The sequence below is a fragment of the Pantherophis guttatus genome, chromosome 1 (assembly GCF_059756535.1).
Source record: "Pantherophis guttatus breed Tessera chromosome 1, ASM5975653v1, whole genome shotgun sequence".
Lineage (NCBI taxonomy): Eukaryota > Metazoa > Chordata > Lepidosauria > Squamata > Colubridae > Pantherophis > Pantherophis guttatus.
Window position 1 is genome coordinate 56226789 of NC_142063.1, and position 23292 is coordinate 56250080.

Genomic DNA, 23292 nt, shown 5'->3' on the forward strand with positions numbered 1-23292 from the left:
TTTTACTTATAATTCCTTTTTGCATCCAATACCTTTCATTCTTTATTATTTCTTTTTGTGTTCTGCATAACATTGGCTATTCTAAAAAGGAAAAGTGATTAGCTTGGATATATGTGCACATGTACACTACTATAGGTAGTAGCAGGGATAAGAGGCAATTTGATTTAACAGCAGTGACTGTTTTGCTGTAGAATGACTAAACTGGATACTAATCTTGTATTAGAATTTTTTATATTAATTACTTTGTTATGTAAAAAACTACTCAAGGCAGATTTATAAGGAACTGTTTATTCAGTCTATTTTAGAAACATCACTGCTATTCATTTTATTTTAAAAAAATTATAAAAATACAGCTATATACATATTAGCATTCTCCATACCTGCTTACCTATGGAAAATTTCTACATTAGTAATACTATTCAGTAGACTGTCATCTTTAGAAAAAGCATTAAGCTATGCACTGCAACAAAGTGCATTAAGTTCACATTAAAATTTTAACATCAAGTATATCTACTATAAATCTAAAATATGATCAAAATTATTTTAAAAGATAATATGGGCAGGGGTTATATTCATCACTACAGATGTTAAATCAAGGCTGATGAAGTTGTGTCTTAACTGTTGATGAATTTTAACTCCCAGCAGCCTTTAAAAACATAGCCAACATTAAAGGATGTTAGGAGCTACAATACAGGTAGTCCTCGATTTACAACAGTTCATTTAATGACTGTTCAAAGTTATAACAGCACTGAAAAAAATGACTTATGATTATTTTTCAAACTTATGACTGTTGCAGTATCCCCATTGACACGTGATCAATATTCAAATGCTTGGCAACTGACTACTATTTATAAACATTGCAGGGTCCTAGAATCATGTGATCACCTTTTGCGATCTTCTGGCAAGCAGTAAATGGGGAAGCCAAATTCATTTCACAACTGTAGCAAGAAAGATCGTAAAATGGGGCAAAATTCATTTAACAAATGTCTCAGCAACATACATTTTGGGCTTAATTATGGTCATAAGACAAGGACTACCTGTAGAAGCACAAATGAAGAGCAGTAACTTTCTCAGAAGTTATAGGAAATAGTACAAAAGTCTTTATTAAAATAGCAACAATGTTATATTGCACAATTCATAATTAAAATTGGTCTTAATTTCAAAAAGCCAATATAATAAATGTATTTAATTATTTTGGTTCCCCCCCCCAGTGTTACTGGAAAAAGTCTGTGTGAAAACCTAGCTCTATCTATTTAAAAGTTCAAAATTTTCAGAATTTAATTCATTCAAATCTGACAACATTATGTGCATTTGTTTTGTTCTCATAAATAAAGTGAATTCTTCATTCACAAATCCAAAACTCTTCAATATATTTGATGGGCTACATTAGACCCATTAGTAGTGTTATTACCAGTGCCTTGTTCATGAATTAGATACAAACATTTGTTTGTTATGGAACATAAAACTATAATCTACAAAATGTATTTCCTACTGATTGAAGGAAACAGTACACTTAATCTAAAGTTACACATTAAAAAATACATATCTACAGCAGACTTCTGGTATCCTAGAAGACTGAACAAATTATTGGTGGGAGGTAGATTGCAAATATAAGTAAAAACAGCTTTCCCTACTTAATACTCTCCAGGTGTGTTGGAATTACCACTTCAAACATGCAGCTATCTTGAAGCTGAAATGCCAAGACATTCTGAAGCTATCAGCCTGGAAAGGATGGAATAAATGCCTGAGACAAATTGTTAAGTAGTAGAGCTTTCAATAACAAGTACAGGTAATCCTCGACTTAGAACCATTTGTTTAGCAACCTTTGAAATTACAATGACGCTGAAAAGGTAATTTACAATCAGTCCCTGACGTCATGTGATTGCAATCTGGGCGTTTGGCAGCTGGCTTGCATTTGTAACAACTGCAGTGTCCTGCAATCATGTGCTCACCATTTGCAACCTTCCTTGCCAGCTTCTGATAAGCAAAGTCAATGGTGAAGTCTGCAGGAGACTGCAAGTCACAGTCACGTGATATTTCAAGGACTGATGGGAGATTTGCTTAACTATTTAATGACAAAGGTTGTAAATTGGTTGCAGCCGTGTGATGCCTCAGTTAACAGTTTAATAATGAATTTTTCAGTCCCTATTATGATTCTAAGTTGAGGGCTATTTGCATCAGAGTAAAATAGCAATGGATAATCAATTTTTAAAAAGAATGAGAAAAAAAAAAAACTAGAATACTAGGATTCTATAGGACAAGGCAAAAAGGAGTGCAAATCCGCTCAGCCTAAGTAAAGTAGGCAGATGCACAAGATTAAATTCCTAAAACGAGTTGAAGGGGGTAGGTGGGGAGTTTGATCTATATCTTTAAATCAGTACCTATACCTCATGCAGTGCTGTGATTTTTAACAATCTAAAACACTGATATCACAGCAAAAATGTTTTTTTTTTCCAGTGATCAGTTAGTCTGGATCTTAAAAATCCTACCTGGATTAAAGTATCCTCAGAGTGTACTATGAAAAATGGAGTGAAGGCTTCCTAGGGTTGTTGATATAAAGTAAAAAAAATAACCAGTTTTCATATCATTTCAGCAACAGTTACTGCATTTGTAATCTCTCTTGAATGATATATGTTGAAAATGTATTTTCCGAAGGAAGCATCATAAGCTTTTAGAGCATTCTTCTTGATAGCTGAGATTGATGTTCATTATTGCCATCCAGTCTGGGGAAGATTTGCCTGCACTGAAAAAGGTGTTCCAGAAGTTCCTGCTGCTGGGGGATATGCACTGAAACCTTCAGATTGAGAGCCATAGTTTTCTAGAGCAGAAGCAGAGTGTATCTTTAAAGAAACAAACAAGAAATTAATAGTATGTCTAAAAGCTGGAGCCTTGGCCATTCCAAAATCCAAATTTGCCAGCAAGGAAGATAAATACAACTGTCAGAAAGTTTAATTCAGTGTTCCAGAATATGTAAATGAAAGTTACATCGCTTACATGCATCTGCACAAATTTCACACTTTGTTCCTAATGGAAAAATTAATGGATGAGGATGTTTTATGATACAAATAGTAGCACTGGTATATTGATAGAAGAATACAGTTACAACTATAATAAAAATGAGGTAATGAGGCTTCACTTGAATGTTCAGAATCTGTTATCTCATACAGAATAAAATGTGATTTCTAGAGGTGTTGGATAGTTCCCAGAATTCCCAGTTAAAGGCCACATTGGCAGAATTCCTCCAGCATATGACAGATGCTAGCTTGGGAAAAGTTACATTAAAATTTATAACCACAGTCTCAGAAATTTGCAATTTAAAAAATTTAAAATGCCCAATTTCATGCAACAGTCCACACTTAACACATCTCTATCAGGGGCAAGCGACTGTTCTGTTATCAAGGGCTTTTATTATAGGAAGGATTTCTGGAGGCTGATGATCTGACTATTTCACTCCAAGCACCTACTGGAAATCTGTAAGAGATCCAGAAGGTACCTGGGGACACCTTCTTAGCTGAACCTTTCCACACAGAGATCATTAGTTCCAAGGAGGCTATGGAAATGTAGCAATTTATATACATACACGTGAATTGTACATTCCACATTATAGCCTATAACCACATATTTTTAAAAAATTCAGATATTTTTCCACCAAAATAATTCTCTGCTTCCACCATACAATCCCCGATATTTCTTCCTCACATCAAATTTTAAATTACCAAAATAAAATAAAAACTTTTTGTGTTTTTGTATGTATAATACTTTTATTCTTACTGTAGATGTTGGAACACTGTGTTTTTTCCTGATCATTTCTCTATTCTTCGTGCCTATCTTATCTTTTTTATTTATATATTGTTTTACCTGCAGTAATGCTGACTGTGCAGCTGCACTGTGCTGAAGTTCCTGGAGGGAAGATTGCGTTGCACTCTGAGCAAGTCCAGGGATGGCAGGTAGAGACAGAAGTCCTGGAAATACTGTATTTCCAGGGGCCTGGAGTCCAGACGTCAGGCTAAAAATGCAGAAGCAGAACATTTTCAAATTCACACATTCAACACTACCAAAAAAAAAATAATAAAAAAAAATTGATAATTGTTATATTCCAACCTATGACCATACAGCTTATATAGATACAATGTATGGAAGCAATCAACATGTGATCAAGAAGTGTTTTCAATGTGACTATTTATTTAATTGTATTTATTTGTATCCCGCTGTATTATTTTGATAAATAACTCAAGGTTTATATATATATATAAACCTTCCTCTTCCTATTTTCCCCACAACAACCCTGTGGTGGGTTGGGCTGAGAGAGCGACTGGCCCAAAGTCATGCTAATTTGGAACTGGTTATTTCAGTGTATGTAGTAGAAATATTCCAATATTTTATTCCTAATTAGAATATCTCTCAAAGATTCCAATCAATTTAAAACAATTACATATCCTCTATTAGAATAAATCTTCCCCTGCTAGATTAAGGAAATTAAGAAAAACCATAGACAGGATCTGTCAACATTTAACAATAAGAGAATTCAGAAAGCAAACATAATAATTATCAGTATTTTATAATTCACACCTAAGACTTCATTTTGCACATTATTGTAAGAAATCTGCCAAAATGACTTTTGACTTTTCGGAGTAAACGTACCCAGCCTGTGCCACAAGTGCAGAGTTGAAGTTTGAGCTAAAGGCCGAGGCAAACCCTGGCAGCACCGGAGCTGGAGATGGGGCTGTGGCAGCTGCTGGCAGGGGTGCAACTGCTGCTACTGTAGAGGATGCCTGGAGCCCAGGGAAAGAAGGGAGAGCAGGAGTGACAGAGGGTGTGTTAGAGACAGGGAAAGGCGGGAAGGATGAGTTGCATGAGCCCAGGGGCACTTGAGGAACAGAAAACAGGGAAGAGACAGCACTGCACAAGTTAAGGGAGAATGGAGGAGCCGGGGCAGCAGCGGTGGCAATGAGTGGCGGAAGAACGGGGCCTGAGGAGCTGACATGTGGGGCAGACGTAGTTGTTGGTGGAATGGACAGCAGAGGCCCCGTCGGAGTAAGTGCTGGATTGCCAGTAAAAGCAAAACTGTTGGTCAAGGAAGTGAAAGGAGGAAGTGCATTATATACCGGAGTAGATGAAGCGTGGGAGGGAATAGATGGGGAACTGTTCAGAGGAGAGGTCAAAGCGGGAAGTGCTGGATTGAGGGAACTAGTTAAACTGCATGGTAAGGAAGTAGCTGAGGAATAGGCATGCCCAAGGGCTGCCAAGCCTGAAGTGCTGTGATTGGACCCCCCAGAAGGGGTTGGGATTTTGAGACCTGAAAGAGTTGGGCTTGTGGGTTCAGTTTTAATCAGAACTGGGGCAGCTGGAGCGGAGGAAACTTGCTGTTCAGGATTGGCAGGGCTTGGGCAATGCGGAAGACCCACTGAGGAGCCACAGCTGACCGGCAAATTGGATGATGACATTGTTGTTAAAGGAGACTGCGATGACAACGCAGGAGAAGTGGCACTACTGCTCCCTCCTGGCTGACAGGCGAGGCCTGAGAAAATGGAGAGTCCTGGAGCGGAAAGGTGCTGCAGGGAAGAGGTAACAGTTGGAGTGTAACATTTGCTACTGGATGAACAGACGGCTTCGGAGTTCTGACTGAGAAGACCAGATAAAGAAGCAAGCTCAGCAGTCACAGTCGAAGGCAGAGCATTTGAATTAATTAATGAGCTATCGTTCACTGAGAGAAACCCCTTTAAAGCTGATAAAAGCGGGTTAGGTAAATTAACTGGGCAAGGTAAACTAGTGGCAGGAGAATTGGCAATGGTCGATGAAATGGAGCTAGCTACTCCCTGAGGATTGGGGGTCAAGGACAAAGGCAGGCCAGCAAAAGCAGATGACAATGAATTAGGATTATTAGCTGGGGCAGTGACAGTGGCTGCAGAAAAAGGAAGACTGGCGAAGGGTGCAGGGGCAGATGCAAAGGCTTCGTTAGGTGCAGGGGTGGCACACAGCGTGGAGAGCCCTTGGGGTGCTGCAGCGGCAGGCAGCACAGAAGCCAGTCCAGAGAAAGATGCAGGGAGAGGAGCAGTGCTGGCACCATGAGCAGATGTGGCAGGAACTGCAGGTAGCGAATGGGATTTGACAATAGTAGGAACGGGAGTGGATGGTTGAGGCGGATGGACGGAGGAGATAACCTGCCCAGGGAAGACAGGAAAGGCAGGGTTGGACACGCTTATCCCTGGGACAGCTGGAGATGGAAGTGCTGATGAGTGGCTTATTGCCTTAACCAATGATGGGGTTGGGACTGGAGTAGCAGCAGGATTAGAACCATGAGGTGCAAAGAGATGATTCATTTGTGTGGCAAAAGCTGGAAAGAAACAAAATCAGTAAGAATTCTTGGGAGGCAGTAGATATGTTTGTATTCAACATGAATGCATTTCAGTACAGTTTACATAGCAATGGATCAGCATAGGAGCAAAATAAAAGATGCTACTACAACTACCAAAAAGCAAAATGGTATGCAAAACGAGACAAACTCACTGGTTCAGTTATTCTGCTGCCTGAACCGTTACCCTACAATTCAATCACAATTGATTTGGTATTAATTTTAGTCCCACATCCCCATTCTAGCTTTTGTTGCTTTAGTAATATGGCCATTTAAAAAATGTAAGGTTCTGCATGTTTGTGTTCTAGTATGAATGTTTTTTGTAGATGTTCATTTTTTCCATTGTTTAGTTATTTATTAGGTGCTCAAAGCAATCTGGGCATTTTAAAAATCCAAATGAATCAATGTTCACACCACTTTTATTAGTTTAAGCTTCTGTGGCTGTCCATTTCTTATTTGAATGCAAGCAAGTCTCCTATTTTGAACTTAATCTTTCCCAAACAGAAATAAGTAGTGTGAATATTCAGAGGGTTTTATATTATAAAATGGGTACTTTTAAGATTTTTCAAAAATTGAGGGCCTACTTTATCTCCATAATTCCTTCCTACCAACACGCACACATTCATACAAAGCACCCTGCACTAAAATTTCCAGGTCTGATCATTCATGAGAATGAGGGCAATAGAGTGACCATCCCTGGGCTAGGTGGAACTATAATTAATTTTCTCCTGGGCATCTTTGGGACCGCGTTCTCCGTGTGGAACTAATTCCCCCTGTACCACGCTCCAAATTTGGAGCATTGCCTGTATATGTGAGATAAGTGGGGATCAGCAACATTTTTCTGTGGCAATGCACCCCGTGGAAGAGCCAGAGGTTGTTGGCGTCATTTCAGAAGTTCACCAATGTGGAACTTTTTTATAAGACTGTTATGTACATCTGAGATAAAACCTATGATTATTGGTTACTAGACAATCTGTGACCCATTGGGTTATTGTTTCAGAGATATTTTCTTACTTGAGCAGAGAAACAGAATGACCATGTGCAGTGAAAATAGAAGCAACTTTTTGTCATCTTCCCTACTGACTTCACTTGTGAGAAACTGGCAGGGACTATTGGAAATAATAAACACATGACTGTGGCTAACTGTGGCAGCATAGTGCATTGAAGAGGCCACAACTTTGCCAAATTTTAATCCCAGAAGAGTAATGCGTTCCAGCTTTTCTATGCATTTTTTAATTCAGCCCAAAACTGTGTTTTAGAAAACACCATTTTGCCCAACTGAAGGTTACAAACAGATGTACAGGAATATATAGATTATTTTAGGGCTCTATCTTACTAATTTCATTTTTATTTTGTCTGTCCCCCTTTGTGAGTCAGTCTGATCTGGTAGTATACAAGCATAAATAGATAAATACTACTGAAAGTAGAAGGAACTCAATTATGTTAAATAGGCCTGATGAACTCATAATACTTTAGAAACTGGAGTTTTTATAGTTTAGAAAGTATAGAGAAAAGCAGCCTTACTCCAGAAAATATAATTGGAAGGAGTTGTACAGCAAAACTGGTGAACCATTAATTTGAGATAAAAATAATAGTTATTAAGCAACCGCATTACAAAACATACCTCTGACTAATTCTGCTATACAGGAGAAAAAAGGAAACCTTTCTGATTTTAAAGCAATTTTTTAAAGTACAGTAATTGGATCCATGACTGTTGCCAGTGTTTCCCAATTTTCTTGTGTAACAATTCAGTGTTAGGAATTTTCAAATTGCAAATATATTCAGTTATTTTCTCTGGTAAGGGTAAATGAATACAAGGGGACAAAATTGCAATTATCCATGAAACCCATTATTGCTGGATAGAATTGAAAATTGTATTGTCTCATAGAAAGTCTGTCAATGGAGATTTTAAAAAGTTTACTGGTGAATAAGGCACTTTGTGTAAGACACTTCATTCTATCAAAGAAAAGGACAGCCATTCACTTTTCCAGCAAGCCATAGGACATAATTGCACTCTCATCTGTGACTCGATGCTAGAATAATACAATAATAAGAATAACTTTATTGTCATTGTATGTGTATACACAGTATACCCATACAATGAAATTCACTTAACACCCAAAGACCAGGTCCAACACACATAACAATCCCCAAACACACTCCCACCCACCACAATTCCCCACCCCTAAACCACCCAAACATCCACACAAAGAGACCAAGTACAATGCCATACATACTGCTCACATTTGAGACATACTGCAGAGAACAGTATGCAAAAGCATGTGAAAGGCAGAATGATTTTTATACATATTTTCATTCTCCTGATTTATTCCTGGTTCAACCCAAGTTTATTTTAATAGTTTAATTTTAATTCATTAAACAAAAATGTAATTATTGTTCAATTGGTACTTTAATTGTTCTTGGATACTTTAATAAAAAATAAGGTTTCATGTATTCTCTTTTATACTATATTCATTGTATTGTAAATAGTTAAAGAAAGGTTTTTTTTTTTAAAAAAAAGTACAATCCCCTGCATGTTTACCCAGATAAAAGCTCAATGGGGCTTACTTTCAAAGCACAAATATTTTTAAAAGAATTTAAATCAGAACTTGCATCTTATTCTTGTTTTAAGTGGAAATTCAGCTACCTATTGATGAGATCAAATAGTTTTTACCACTTGTGCTAAACAAAAGCTTTCAATTAATAAAGTCAAGCCATCTCATTGCAGAAAAAAGACTTAGCACATCCAAATCATTATCTAATCAAACCTAGGAACAAACACAATGAATTTCTCACAATAATTCTCAGTATGATATATATCCAGGACTGAGTATGTATATACGTATGAGATTGACTATCAGGGAAAAAACACCTCTAATCAGTTAGTAAATTTGGCACATTTATACTTTATCTTAAAATTGGTATTTTTTAAAATCTGCATTAGATTTATGTATTTGAAATTACAGTGGCTTGTCTTTGTAAATAGATAGCTTACCTTGACTTTGGGAAGATTTTGCTTGATTGGAAAGTTCTTCATTTTCTATATAGAGTATAATGAATTAAGGAAGAAGCGAATACTAAAACTGGTCCAGAATGCGGCTGCGCGGGTGATTACGGGAGTGACATGGCGCTCCCATATAACACCTCTCCTGCGCGAGCTGCACTGGCTCCCGGTGGTCTTCCGGGTGCGCTTCAAGGTGTTGGTTCTCATCTTTAAAGCGCTCCATGGCTTAGGGCCAGGATATTTACGAGACCGCCTTCTGCTACTGATAACCTCCCACCGGCCAACATGTTCTCACAGAGAGGGCCTTCTCAGGGTGCCGTCGGTCAAGCAATGTCGGCTGGCGGCCCCCAGGGGGAGAGTCTTCTCTGTGGGAGCACCCGCCCTCTGGAACGAGCTACCTCCCGGAATACGGCTGATCCTGGATCTCTGCACTTTCCGTAAGACGTTTTTATTTCAGCAAGCCGGCCTGGCCTGAATAGGTTTTATGGGTTAGTTTTTAATTGTATAGCTTGGGGTTTTAAATTGGGAGGCCGATTAATTTAATTTATTTTTAGTTATCTTAACTTTTATATTGTATGTTATTTTAATTTTCGGCTGTTCACCGCCCTGAGTCCCTTTGGGGAGAAGGGTGGTATATAAATTCAATAAATAAATAAATAAATAAATAAATAAATAAATAAATAAATAAATAAATAAATAAATAAATAAAACAAATTACTTATCAAATGCAAACAAAAATCTAAGGCTTCCTTTATGCTGCTTTGATTACCGATCTGAAAGAAGAACCAAGATATTTTTGCTGAAGCCTAGTACAAGTAGTCTTCAACTTACAACCATAATTGAGCCTAAAATTCCTGTTGCTAAGCAAGACGTTTCTTACCACACTTGTTAAGTGAATCACTCCAGACGTTACGTTAGCAACACGGTTGTTCAGTGAATCTGACCTCCCCATTAACTTTGCTTGTCAAAAGATTGCAAAAGGTGATCACATGTCCCTGGGACACTGCAACTGTCATAAATACAAGCCAGTTGACAAGCAGCTGAATTTTGATCATGTGTCTGTGGAGATGCAGCAATGGTCATAAGTGTGAAAAACAGTCATAAGTCACTTTTTTCAGTGCTGTTATAACTTCGAACAATCACTAAATGAATGGTTATAAATCAAGGACTACCTGTAAAGTGTTTTGCCAGTAAAACCTGGGTTTAACAATGTTAGGGAGAATAACAATTTGCTTCTGCTATAATTTGAGCAATTGGCCAATAACTTCTAGGCTCCATCTAGTTAAAAAAAGGCCATCGTCCTGGCTCAAGCTTCCCCTTTACTAAAGCTCTGAGGTGCTAATTCCCCCCACTGTGATTTTTTTCCTCTCTTGACGAAGTGGTAAAAAACACCCTGATAGATGCACATCATTTGACATTTCCTTTTCAGAACAGCTACAGCCAGGGATGGGTTGGGTTGTTGAAACCAAGAGCAGGAAGCTGTCCCAGTCTTCCTTCCTACCTTCCTTCCTTCCTCTCTCTCTCACACTCATTCCCCACTCCCTTTATTATTTCTACAAATAACTCAAGGTGGCGAATATGTTCCATATACCTTCCTCTTACGGTTTTCCCCACAACAACCTTGTGAGATGGGTTGGGCTGAGAGAATGTGACTGGTCCAAGGTCACCCAGCTGGCTTTAGTCTGGTGCCTTAACCACTAGACCAAACTTGCTCTGTCTCATGTTCTTTATCATTTACATGCTCTTTTTTACTTCTTGGCTTGGTTGAAACATAAACCGATCACCTAGGCTTTTCAAGGATACCTGCTTTACCTGTTCCTACAGTACTAGAGGTATATGATGGTGTAGTTGGCAAACCAGGAGCTATGACGTTAGCCAGTGGAACAAGACCTGCATTGTTGTAAGCACCTGGTAAGGAAACAAGACACAGAAAATTGGAGAAATAATAAAGTAGCATATATTCCTATTGGGTTGCTCTGTTCATTGTCTCACCTTAAATAGCACATGTGAAAATCACAGTTCCTCCACAAGGCTTTAAAAATATTTTAACATTATTTACTTATGTAAAACTATTCAATAATATTATACATTTCCTGCATACAGTCTGCAAAAAAAATAAAAATAGCTTAATTTATATTATACTAGCTGTATAATACATAAAACAATCTTGTTGATTTGGCCTGGAAGAAAAATGAAATGTTCATCTGGTATCCAATAAATGGAAAAAGATGCTGGGCAAGAATTATAACATTGTTCACTCTCCTTCCTTTTATTCTTTTTATTTCTATTTATGGAAGGAACAGAAAATGCGGTAGCTTCAATTCCTAGCACACAACAGATATTTTGCTGAATGTCAATAAAATTCTCCAGGGAGAAGAGTTTTCAGCTCTGAGCACCGCCTATTATTACAGGCTACTAACTTATCAGAAAAGATTAGAGACAAGTATAAAAGAAATATACAGGAAGCAAGCAACCTCAGAGAAAACAAATTTATTCATATATAAATAAGCATATCAGGCTATCAGCTGTCTATGAAAAGTACCAATTAGGTACACAATTAGAATCAATGTCAAATAACAGGAGGAAAGCTTACTGGGTGCAATTGTTGCATGTGGTCGACAAGGAGGAATTGGATAAGGAACAGGCTTGTGTGGATTGTATGTTGCTGGAGCCTAAACAAGAAGATCAAAGATTATATGCAAAGCTATCATGAAAATAGGCTACCCAAGATAGTGTGCAACACACACGTGTGCCAAATGACACATTTGGCTTTGATAAAGGTTCTTCTTTCCTGTGCTCCTTTCACTGGTTTTCTTTTAGTGTTAAATCTGTTCATTATTTGATTCATCCTCCTGTAGGTTTTCTTTTCTGTCTAGATTCCACCTCTGTGATCAGCTAATCTAAATCGTGGCTTACTTCTGCTTCTCTTTTTTATTCCTGCCCCTTTCTTTGAATCTCAATAATTTTAGCAATTGCATATCGAGAGGAAGTATGGCTGTACCTCTTGCTCAACACCATCTATGCACTGAGGAAACATGTCATGTAACCCTAGGATAAACCTATAGTTCACTATGCTGTAACAAAGCCTAACGATAGGCACTGCCAGCCTAAGTACACTCCCTAACTTATAGTTGTGTTCGACTGCAATTCCCACATTCTGCATGCACAATGTTGGGCACAAATTATAAAAATTATAATCTAAATAACTGAAAGATACCAAGTTGGGAAAGACTGTCCTTAATCAAACTTCTGCTTTCTTGCATTCAGAATGTACTTGAAATACTTTCTTTTCATTCCTTTTATGAAAGTTGTTCTTTCTTAATAGCTAATTTTATAGACATCTGAACAAGGTTTTTTAAACAACAAAATCTTAAATTTATATATCAGCTGCTATTTATAACAAATAGGGGTTGTATTTGTCACATTCGTATTCTTAGTTAATTCTTTTTCCTACTAAATTTATCTGGTTTTCAATAGCAAAGTCAATGGTATCTTTTGATCATGGCATTAATGTGACTTACTGGTTTTGATGGTCCAAGAATGCGAGCTGCTATTCCCTTGCCTTCACTAGAATAGTCCTCATTTTCCTTCTTAACAGGGGAACCCTTTAAAATACAGATTTTCCATTAGTGAATATATAACACTACGTTCGAAGCAAAAAGATCTGGTTCAAGGAGTACTGTACAGTAAGTCATGATTTGCTTATATATGTGTGTGTCTGAAACCGGAGTGTAATATATTTTCAATTTATTCGATAAAGGAAAATATATATGATGATAAACAGCATGACAAGACAGTTTCCTCTACATTTAATCAGCATGGATACAATTTTATTATATAAGCTAGAAGTTAAATAACATGCCTCCTTTGAGATAACCTGAGCAGAATAAACTTTCACAGAGAGAGGCTACAGTTTTCCACAAAACACGATTTATATGTTAAAAGACATATAATAGAAAATTCAGACAAATGGAAAGGTCAGTAAGACCACACGTACAGGAAAAATTCCATTGATACGGCTAGGCTTCCCCTTTGGATAAGGGTTCCCAGGAATCATGCCACAGGAAGATATCATAGCATGAGGTGCTTTGCATCCTGCTTTGGAAGCCTAAAATATAAAGAAACAAAGCAAAGCAAAGCAAAACAAAACAAAACAAAACCACACACACACAAGAAGTCAGAATGAGTATTTCATTACTGTGAGAGAACACAGCATGTTCTATAAAACATATGAAAGGGAATATTAATGTAATATCCCTATTTCCAGACTGCAGATGAATTATGCTTACTGCAGCAAGATCAAGACAAGCATAGCCTCTATGACAGGGCCAGGCATATCTTGTTTTTACATGCTTCTCTTTCTTTTTTTCAAAGGCTTTCAACTTACACTGCAGCGGTACGAGGAAAGAGGGCAGCTGTGGGCAAAGGCCAGCAATGATTTTCTTTTCTTTTATCCAGCGACTAGGAATACCATTTTAGAATTCTAGGCAAGTTTATATTTTGCATAAAAATCCTCTCTGGGAATGTTATTCTCTAGCTGCATCTTAGTTGACATCATCTTTTTTTGCCCTACCTAAAAGTAGTTCTGAAATTTGGGGCAGGGCAAGGTAGTGTCAATATTAATTAGGCAAGTTTCCAAGAAAGATCTTCTAATAAATAATCGTTGAAGAAAAATAAGGAAACTATAGCGAAGGTATTTCAGCTACTATTGTATAATAGAAACCCTATATGTAGAAACTGATTTTTTTAAAAAAATATTGTGCTCTTTTCTTTCCGACTTATGAAACAGGCTGCCTGGCCCCCTCATTTGAGTGGAACAGCCTGTTTCTTTTATCCCTTGTTTTGCATAATCAGATTTGCTACCATTTCATTCACTGTGTGAAAAATAACGTTCACATCTTACAAGCACTACCCAAATTCTCAAATATTTGAAACAATTGTTTCAGTCTCTGAGTGTGTGCTTAGCTGGGCTATCTGAGTGAGTAGTAATATGCTTCTGGGTTCTCTCTGTCAACTTTATTTTCAATAGATTTAGTTTTTAAATTATGCTCTATTATGGAACCTCCCAACTGATTTTTTTTTCTTTGACCGTTTAAATAGGATACTTGCTATTTATTGAGTGAAAGAGCCTCACACGTTTTGGTGCCTTAAGAATTAACTCAAGCCAATTGTATCCCTCAGCAATCTTTCAAAATGCTTCTTCTTAACTTTAATCTCTAGCAGGCATCTCCCAATTTCTTTTGGTTAAATACTCTTGGTGACTCCCACTTATTAAGAATGCAATTCCCAGGATTCATAATTAGCAAGGCGGCTGAAATTTCCTCATGGCTAGAGAGGTGTAGAAGTTCTATTTACAAACATTTTCCACAGCCCCATTGTGGATATAATGACTAATTTATATTTGTTAAAAATTAAGTTAACAATTTCATAAAGCTCAGAAAATTATTTTTCTTTTCTAAACAATTGGAACATGTCCACACCATTAACATTCTTCCCATGTACATCTGCTAGATTTCTTCTGAGAAGAGCTCATGGATCTTTTTCTTCGACTAGTTTTAGAAAAACTCTAAATCATACACGTTCCTTGCCTTAATACCTGCTCAAGAATTCTTCTGCATCTCTTCTTCTCAGACATATTAACTCTGAAGAGGTCTTCAATAAGACGATAATTCTGAGCATCAATTATATTGCTACAAACAAACAAACAGTTTAAAAAAATTCTTTATAATCCTTATAGCCACAATTTTATAATTTAATCTTGCTTCACTATATTTTTCAAAAAGGAAATAATAAACAAAAAGCTAATATGAAAAAATATGAATGTTTATCTAAATATTTATTGTTCATGTACAAAAACGAGTTGTACAGAGCAAGATGATACAAAATAGTTACAGCCTTTTAGAAAAAGTGCCTTAATCAAGCAAATAAAATCACGTTTTTATCCAACTAAGTATCAATAAGACTTAAGCTACTACTCGACTTACAACAGTTCATTTAGTGACGTTCAAAGTTACAACAGCACCGAAAAATTGACTTATGACCGTTTTTCACAGTTACCACCTTTGCAGCATCCCCATGATCATGTGATCAAAATTCAGACGCTTGGCAAATGGTTCATATTTATGACCATTGCTGTGTCCCTGTGATCCCTTTTGCAACCTTCTGGCAAGCAAAGTCAGTGGGGAAGCCGGATTCGCTTAACAACCGGGTTACTAACATATCAACTGCAGTGATTCACTTAACAACTGAGGCAAGAAAGGTCATAAAATGGGGCAAAACTCATTTAACAATAGAAATTTTGGGCTCAATTGTGATCATAAGTCAAGGATTTCCTGTATTAATGAGAGTATGCATCATCAACAGTGAATACTTACGAAGCCAATAATTCTAGTGCAATAAGTTTGTCTTTGCTAAAAGTGAAGCAGTTGAGGATATTAACCACTTTTGCTGCAGAAACAGCTACCATTTTCTAGAAACAGAAGAAAAGCGGCCTCAGTCCATGTTATATTCTCATTTTAGGCTCAAAGTACAAGCATTTTAATATTGTAAACTGCCCAGAGTTACCTCGTGGTAAGTTGGGCAGTCAATAAATTTAATAAATAAATAAATAAATAAATGTATTTCAGCTTCTGGCAAAAGAAATTTGGATCGGAGACTATATTAATGATATATTAAGTATGAAAACATGCTTTCCTCAGAAAAGAGACTAAGCTATAAATTAAATGAATGCAGGAAAGGCAAATTAAAAAAATCTTCAGCGGGATAAAATTTATTATTACATTAATTTTAAGAAGTCATTGATTCTTCAGAAACTTACATGCTGTAATGCCTTCATCGCTTTTAATTGCGGTTCAGCCCAGGAAAAGTACCTCAGCAGCTCAACAATCTGCAACAGAAGCCATTCTATCATACACCATGTACTTATGCAAGATAATTTATTTGGAACTACTGTCTTCTGTTGAACTAAAAGCATTTTCTCTCATCTTCAAGGCTTCTAAATGCCTCTTTAATAGGCAATAACAAATTCAGTATGATTTGAGCATTTAATATCTTTATGATATAAACATTTTGAGTAATTAGAATGTAAAATTTTCCTCACATTTGATTGGTAAGTAAATAATTTATTTCTATAATTTGAACGTTGGTGTTACAGATACTCCTTGAATTTTGACTGCACTTTGGGAGTGGGATTGCTGTCATGAAATAATGAAGTTATAAAGTGTGACATCATGTGGCTGCACCTCTTAGTGACAGCAGTCCAGGAATTCCCAGTTGTTGTAACCCGAAGACATGCGGGCCATTAAGTGGGAAGCAGATGGAAGAAGTGCAGGATTGCAAGGGAGGAGGAGGAGAAGTCTGGTACAGGCCACATGCAAATTAGGGTGGTATTGCAGGGTGGGAAAAGCTGAGGGAGGGAGGGGAAAGAGGATGCAGGTTGTGCGCGCACGTGTGTGTGTGGGGAGGGGGGGCTGGGGAAAGAGGGCCTGAGGAGCATGCATGTGTATAATTGCAGAGAAAGAAGATATGGGATGTGCACATGAGAATGCTGGTAAACCCAGGGAAGGAGGGTGCTGGTGGGTGCAAGTGAGTGAAGGAGGAAGGAGGACACATTGCTTCAAGTGAAGAAAGCCGGGGGTGTGTGTTGATGGTGGTGGGGGAGGAAAGACACTTGTTCAAACAACTTGTGATGTTCCCTGCTAGCTTCCCCCATTGACTTTGCTTGTGGGAAGCTGGCAGAGGTCAGCAATGGATTATGAGATTATGATTATGAGTGCAGGATCCTGCAACTGATCTTAAGTGCAAACTAGTTGCCAAGCGCTTAAATTTTGTTCAAGTAACTGCAGGAGCACTGAAATGGCTGGAATTTTGAGGACCAATCAAAAGTCCCTTTTTCAGTGCCATTGTAATTTCAAACCGTTGCTGAATGAATGTTTGCTTGAGGACTACCTGCCATTGACGGTGGGCATTCAGTGTTAAGTCTGTATCAGTTCCCACATTCAGCACAGCACAAATCAGAATATATAAAGTACAAACATCTTGTATTGTCCTTTCATACAGTACACTTCTTACAATGTTGGATTAATCAAGGTTAATCTCATGAGCTCTTTGCACAATCCATTGTCAAGGGCTGAAAGGAAAACAAAATACCTTTAAGTGCCTTTTTCATGCTGCAGTAAACTTCCCTTAGTAGTAATGGTTTATAAAACAGTTCATCTCCCTTACCTGTTCACTAGAAAAGTATCCATGTACATATTCAATTGCTTTTAATTTGTATTCCATCAAAACAGCCTATAAACACAGAAATAGCATTTGTTAGTCTTACAGGAATTAAAATGGAAGGTTTCTGAGAAGTCTGTTGAGTGGACAGAATATGTATCAGAAATGAAGATTCTATACTTTTCATAATTTATTTTCTCTTCATTGTTAGCTATCTCAAGTACAATTATTTGGTAAAAAAGGGAGGGTATACAGGTAGTCCTCAACTTACAACAGTTCATTTACTGAACTTCAAAGTTACAATAGCACTGAAAAAAGTGATTTATGGTTGTTTCTTTACCTTCTTTACCTTTTTGACTGAGTATCCTATGGTCATGTGATCAAAATTCAGTCAGTTTGCAACTGGCTCATATTTATGATGGTTATAATGTCTTGGGGTCATGCAATCACCTTTTGAGACCCTCTGACAAGCAAAGTCAACGGGAAACCAGATTCACTTAACAACTTAATAGCAGTGATTTACTTAACAACTATTGCAAGAAAGACCATAAAATGGGGCAAAACTCACTTAACAAATGTCTTGCTTAGCAACAGAAATTTTGGGCTCAATTTTGGTCGTAAGTCAAAGCCTACCTGTAAATTCCTTAAATAATTGGGCCAAAAGTATCAGTATAATCATTCCAATCTGTCTTCTAAATTCAGTGAAGCTCTCACCTTCTGTATATCTTTATTGTACAAACATTGATTACCTTTCTAATTTCATCAAGAACTGTCTCAAATGCTTTTTTATCCATCTTGTTATCTTCAGTTACAGCCTTTTGTCTGTTCCAGTCACCTTTCCTTTTATTGCAGAATTGTCTCCTACTGAAGGAATAGAAAAGTTGTTGGTGGGAAAAAAATTTAGGAGGATCCATTCATCGGACTGTTGAACAATACAGTTGTCTCTGTTAGAATAACAGAAACCTCTCAGGACAAACACACATTCATACCCAGCCTGATACAAGCATCTTGTACATTATTTATTTATTTATTTATTTATTTATTAGATTTTTATACCGCCCCCTCTCCCGAAGGACTCGGGGCGGTGAACAGCCAAAGTTAAAAACATACAATATAAACAATTAAAATACGTTTAAAACAGAATTAAATCTAAAATGGCTCCCCAATTTAAAATGCCTTACCCATACCCCTATAAAAAGACGAATTTAAAATTTAAAAATTTAAAATTTCCACATTTAAAAAGGGGGAAGATTTAGGCCAGGCCAGCTTGATAAAATAGAAAAGTCTTAAGGGCGCGGCGGAAGGTGCGCAGATCCGGGATCCTACGTATCTCCGGGGGGAGCTCGTTCCAAATCGTAGGTGCCCCCACAGAGAAGGCTCTCCCCCTAGGGGCCGACAGCCGACATTGTTTGGCCGACGGCACCCGGAGGAGCCCCTCTCTATGGGAGCGTACTGGCCGGTGGGAGGCTATTGGTGGTAGCAGGCGGTCCCGTAAATAACCAGGTCCTAAGCCATGGAGCGCTTTGAAGGTGATAACCAGAACCTTGAAGCGCACTCGGAAGACCACCGGGAGCCAGTGCAGCTCGCGCAGGAGAGGTGTCACATGGGAACTCCATGTCGCTCCCATCACCACCCGCGCGGCCGCACTCTGCGCCAGTTGGAGCCTCCGAGTGCACCTCAAGGGGAGCCCCATGTAGAGCGCGTTGCAGTAATCCAGACGAGAAGTAACGAGGGCATGAGTGACTGTGTGTAGGGAGTCCCGATCTAGATAGGGATGCAACTGGCGGATCAGGCGAACCTGATGAAAAATCCTCCCGGACACGGCCGTCACATGCTCTTCTAACGACAGCCGTGAATCCAGGAGGACACCCAAGTTGCGAGCCCTATCCGTGGGGGCCAATGATTCGCCCCCAATAGTCAGCGATGGCATTAGCTGACTATATCGGGACGTCGGAAACCACAGCCACTCGGTCTTGGATGGGTTGAGCCTGAGCCTGTTCCTCCCCATCCAGATCCGTACGGCCTCCAGGCACTGGGACATCACTTCAAGGGCATCGTTGGGGTGGTCCGGGGTGGAGATGTACAGCTGGGTGTCATCCGCGTACTGATGGTACTTCACCCCAAAACCACGGATGATCTCGCCCAGCGGCTTTACATAAATGTTGAACAAAAGGGGCGAGAGGATCGATCCCTGCGGCACCCCACATATGAGGGGCCTCGGGGTCGACCTCTGCCCCCCTGTCAACACAGACTGCGACCGGTCGGAGAGAAAGGAGGAGAACCACCTTAGTACGGTGCCTCCCACCCCCAACTCTTCCAACCGGTGCAGCATGATACCATGGTCGATGGTATCAAAAGCCGCTGAGAGATCTAACAGGACCAGGACAGAGGAGCAGCCCCTGTCCTGAGCCCTCCAGAGATCATCAACCAACGCGACCAATGCCGTTTCCGTGCTGTATCCAGGCCTGAAACCCGACTGGAACGGATCCAGATATGACGCTTCATCCAGGTACTGGGGAAGCTGTCCCGCAACCACACTCTCAACAACCTTCGCCACAAAACGAAGGTTGGAGACTGGACGATAATTAGCCAATATTGCCGGGTCCAGGGAAGGCTTCTTGAGGAGGGGCCTCACCACCGCCTCCTTAAGGGCGGCGGGGAAGACACCCTCACCCAATGAAGCATTTATAATCCCCTGGAGCCAGCCTCGCGTCACCTCCCGGGAAGCCAGCACTAACCAGGAGGGACACGGGTCCAACAAACATGTGGTCGCGTTCAATCTACGTTCAATCTAAATTATGGTCTTAAGCAGAGGCAACAAGATAAACCTCTTGTTATCTTGTCTTGTGAAAGATGCCTTAGATTTATAATGCAATTCAATGCATTTTAGATGGCTAGTCTCTTTGAATACAACAAGGACTCACCTTGTAGTAAAACTGAACCGAACTCATAACGTGCTCTGCTTGGTCTTTTTTTTACAGACCCAACCGCTATTCTTATAAAGCCTCGTTTTACCACATTAATACAGAGTCCATCACTTGTTTATTCAGTACACTACATATGGAAATCGTGGCCAAACATGACATGCGAACGTCATGGACATTTAATTTTTTTTATACTACATGAGCGGCGCGCAGGTTCCAGACTGAATTCCTGTGGCGACATAAGCTCGGCATGCTATTAGGAAGTTAAGACCAGAGACTGAACAGTTTTCCTCGTAGGTCAAGCCTTCCTTGGGTGGGTTTGGCTTTAAGGCAGGGGTCTCCAACCTTGGCCCCTTTAAGCCTGGCGGACTTCAACTCCCAGAATTCCCCAGCCAGCAAAGCTGGCTGGGGAATTCTGGGAATTGAAGTCCGCCAGGCTTAAAGGGGCCAAGGTTGGAGACCCCTGCATTAAGGAACGGCATCAGGTAGGAAAGCGACCTCCAAGAAATCTTTCCCTGCTCGGAAATGCAACCTCGAAACGAGCGAGGCAGGCAGGCCCCAAACCCTGCCCGCAAAAAAGGCTCGAAGCTCCGTCGCCCGTCCTTCCAAGCGCGGCGCTCGGCTCTACTTACCATCAGCGGCGGACCAGAGAGCAGGAGGGGGAAAAAAAAAAAAGAGCCGCTGGCCGGCGACTGAACCGCTCGCGCGAGTCTCCGAGGCCCCCTCCGCTCGCAAGGAAACTTCGCTCCTCGGCGCGCTTCGGGTGACGTCATCAGACCGGCGCCTCCAACGAGGATCCTGCTCGCCCGGTCCTTCGTTTCAACAGGGGATGCCGGGAAAGTTGCTCTGGTAGCCCGTTACGGGGCTAAGCACGAAGAAAGCGACGCCCGCAAGCGGGATTTAGGAAGGATTAACTACTCCCGGTGGTCACTAGCGGTTGGAATTCAATTCAACTCAAACCTTTATTGTCAGAGTACAACATGTGTACCATGAGATTGGCTGAGCCTCCCTTCGTGCACTTGGAAGCAAGAATAACTTGACAATTGACTGTATTCAGCGAGCGCGCATTTTCAGAGCTGTGCCAGACTTCTTAGGTTTGCCCTCCTGTAGATCTTCAGATCTCACCGTCCCCCATCTACTGCCTAGAAATGACAACAGCTTTGTATGGAGGGCACCGACTTGGAGAAGCCTGATGGGGCTGCCTCCCTGTTCAACTACCAGAGCATACAAAACATTTGCTAGACCAATTCTCGAATACAGCTCATCTGTCTGGAACCCGCACTGCATATCGGACATTAGTGTGTCCAGAAATATTTCACAAGAAGAGTCCTCCACTCTTCCGCTCGCAACAAAATACCCTATGCCACGAGACGTGAAATTCTAGGCTTAGAAAACTTAGAACTACGCCGCCTTCGGTATGACCTAAGCGTAGCTCATAAAATTATTTGCTACAATGTCCTACCTGTCAATGACTACTTCAGCTTCAACCACAACAATACAGGAGAACACAATAGATACAAACTTAAAGTGAACCGCTCTAAACTCGATTGCAGAAAATATGACTTCAGCAACAGTGACATGCCTGGAATGCACTACCTGGCTCTGTGGTTTCATCACCAAACCCCCAAAATTTTAACCTAAGACTGTCTACTGTTGACCTCATTCCGTTCCTAAGAGGTCTGTAAGGGGCGTGCATAAGAGCACCAGCGTGCCTACCATCCCGGTCCTAATGTTCCCCTTATTTGTATTCATTTTATATATTCAATTCATGCTTATACTTATATATATTATCTAATACGTACTTGACAAATAAATAAAAGTAAAAAAAAAATTAAAAAACTTAGGGATAAAATGCGTTTTTGAGCCAGACTGCAGACAAAGTGGCATTTTGGCACTGAATCTTATATAAGCCCACCATTTTTTATACAGCCAGTGTTGACTCCTGGCAACCACCTAAGATAGTCTCTGCACTTCTATTGGCATGAATTGAGAGGGAATAATTGGCCCAGAGTCGCCCAGTTATGTTCATGCCTAAAGTGGGACTAAACTTTTAGTATCTTCTTTTCTAGTGCGGTGCCTTCACCACTAGATCAAACTGGTCTCATCAATCCAGTTTAGCTAATAGTATTTATTGCAGGGTTTACAGAACAGTTAGGATGTAATTCCTGGTATCACACATCATATTTAAGCTGTACACAATTTCAGACTACATTGGCTGGATTCACACAAAATGCGAATAAAAGAAACTATTACTTTTTCTGTGCTTTGAGATACTTGTACCTTAAAAAAATGAGCACTGAAGATGTTGAAGTTGATTATTTACTCCTTATTGGTAACAGTACATTTTGCACAAGGGTATTTTATCATTCATTAGCTCTTTTCCAGCGATAATAGCTTTAACATTCAATAACAATCTTGTGGCACTGCTGAAGTTTTCAAAGTAATATTTGTAGGTATATTGGGATAGGAGCTGGAAATATATTGGATTTAACATTTATTGAAGATCAATTATGAATATGCTTCTCTTTCACTTTCCTAATAATGTTAATTGGCCAGATTTATATGGATCAGCATATTGGAATATTGATCCAAATTTTGGAATAATGGATTAATAACTTATTTGAATAGCCTCAGGCTGCATTAGACAAGTGGAAATCATTTACTGTATGCTGTACGCATTCACTGCCGTTACTCTTTATCCGCAACTAAGGACTGTGAAAAAGTACAGTTGGATCAAGCCATATGCGCATTTAGTGCGGCCCTGACACACTGGGCATCTGAATGCATTTAAAAAA

The 23292-nt window shown here is 39.4% G+C and overlaps 1 protein-coding gene across 7 annotated transcripts; it reads right to left on the bottom strand.

Annotated features, from left to right (window-relative positions):
• Positions 1–272: 272 nt before the first annotated feature.
• PROSER1 (proline and serine rich 1) lies at positions 273–21297 on the bottom strand. 7 transcript variants are annotated; one of them, XM_087874403.1, is made up of 15 exons: positions 21130–21266; positions 18323–18437; positions 17580–17645; positions 17427–17484; positions 16174–16242; positions 15731–15825; positions 14953–15046; positions 13354–13464; positions 12878–12961; positions 11950–12028; positions 11160–11264; positions 9348–9392; positions 4642–6334; positions 3859–4006; positions 273–2840 (listed from the first exon to the last, which is right to left on the bottom strand). In XM_087874403.1, exons 5-15 carry the CDS (start codon positions 16189–16191, stop codon positions 2709–2711), a joined length of 2604 nt encoding a protein of 867 aa, XP_087730529.1. In that variant the 5' UTR covers positions 16192–16242; positions 17427–17484; positions 17580–17645; positions 18323–18437; positions 21130–21266; the 3' UTR covers positions 273–2708. The 7 variants fall into 7 exon arrangements, with proteins under 7 accessions (XP_087730529.1, XP_087730537.1, XP_087730535.1 ...); XM_087874411.1 differs by having other exon boundaries at positions 18323–18434; positions 21130–21265; XM_087874409.1 differs by having other exon boundaries at positions 17304–17484; positions 21130–21265.
• Between the last annotated feature and the right edge of the window lie 1995 nt (positions 21298–23292).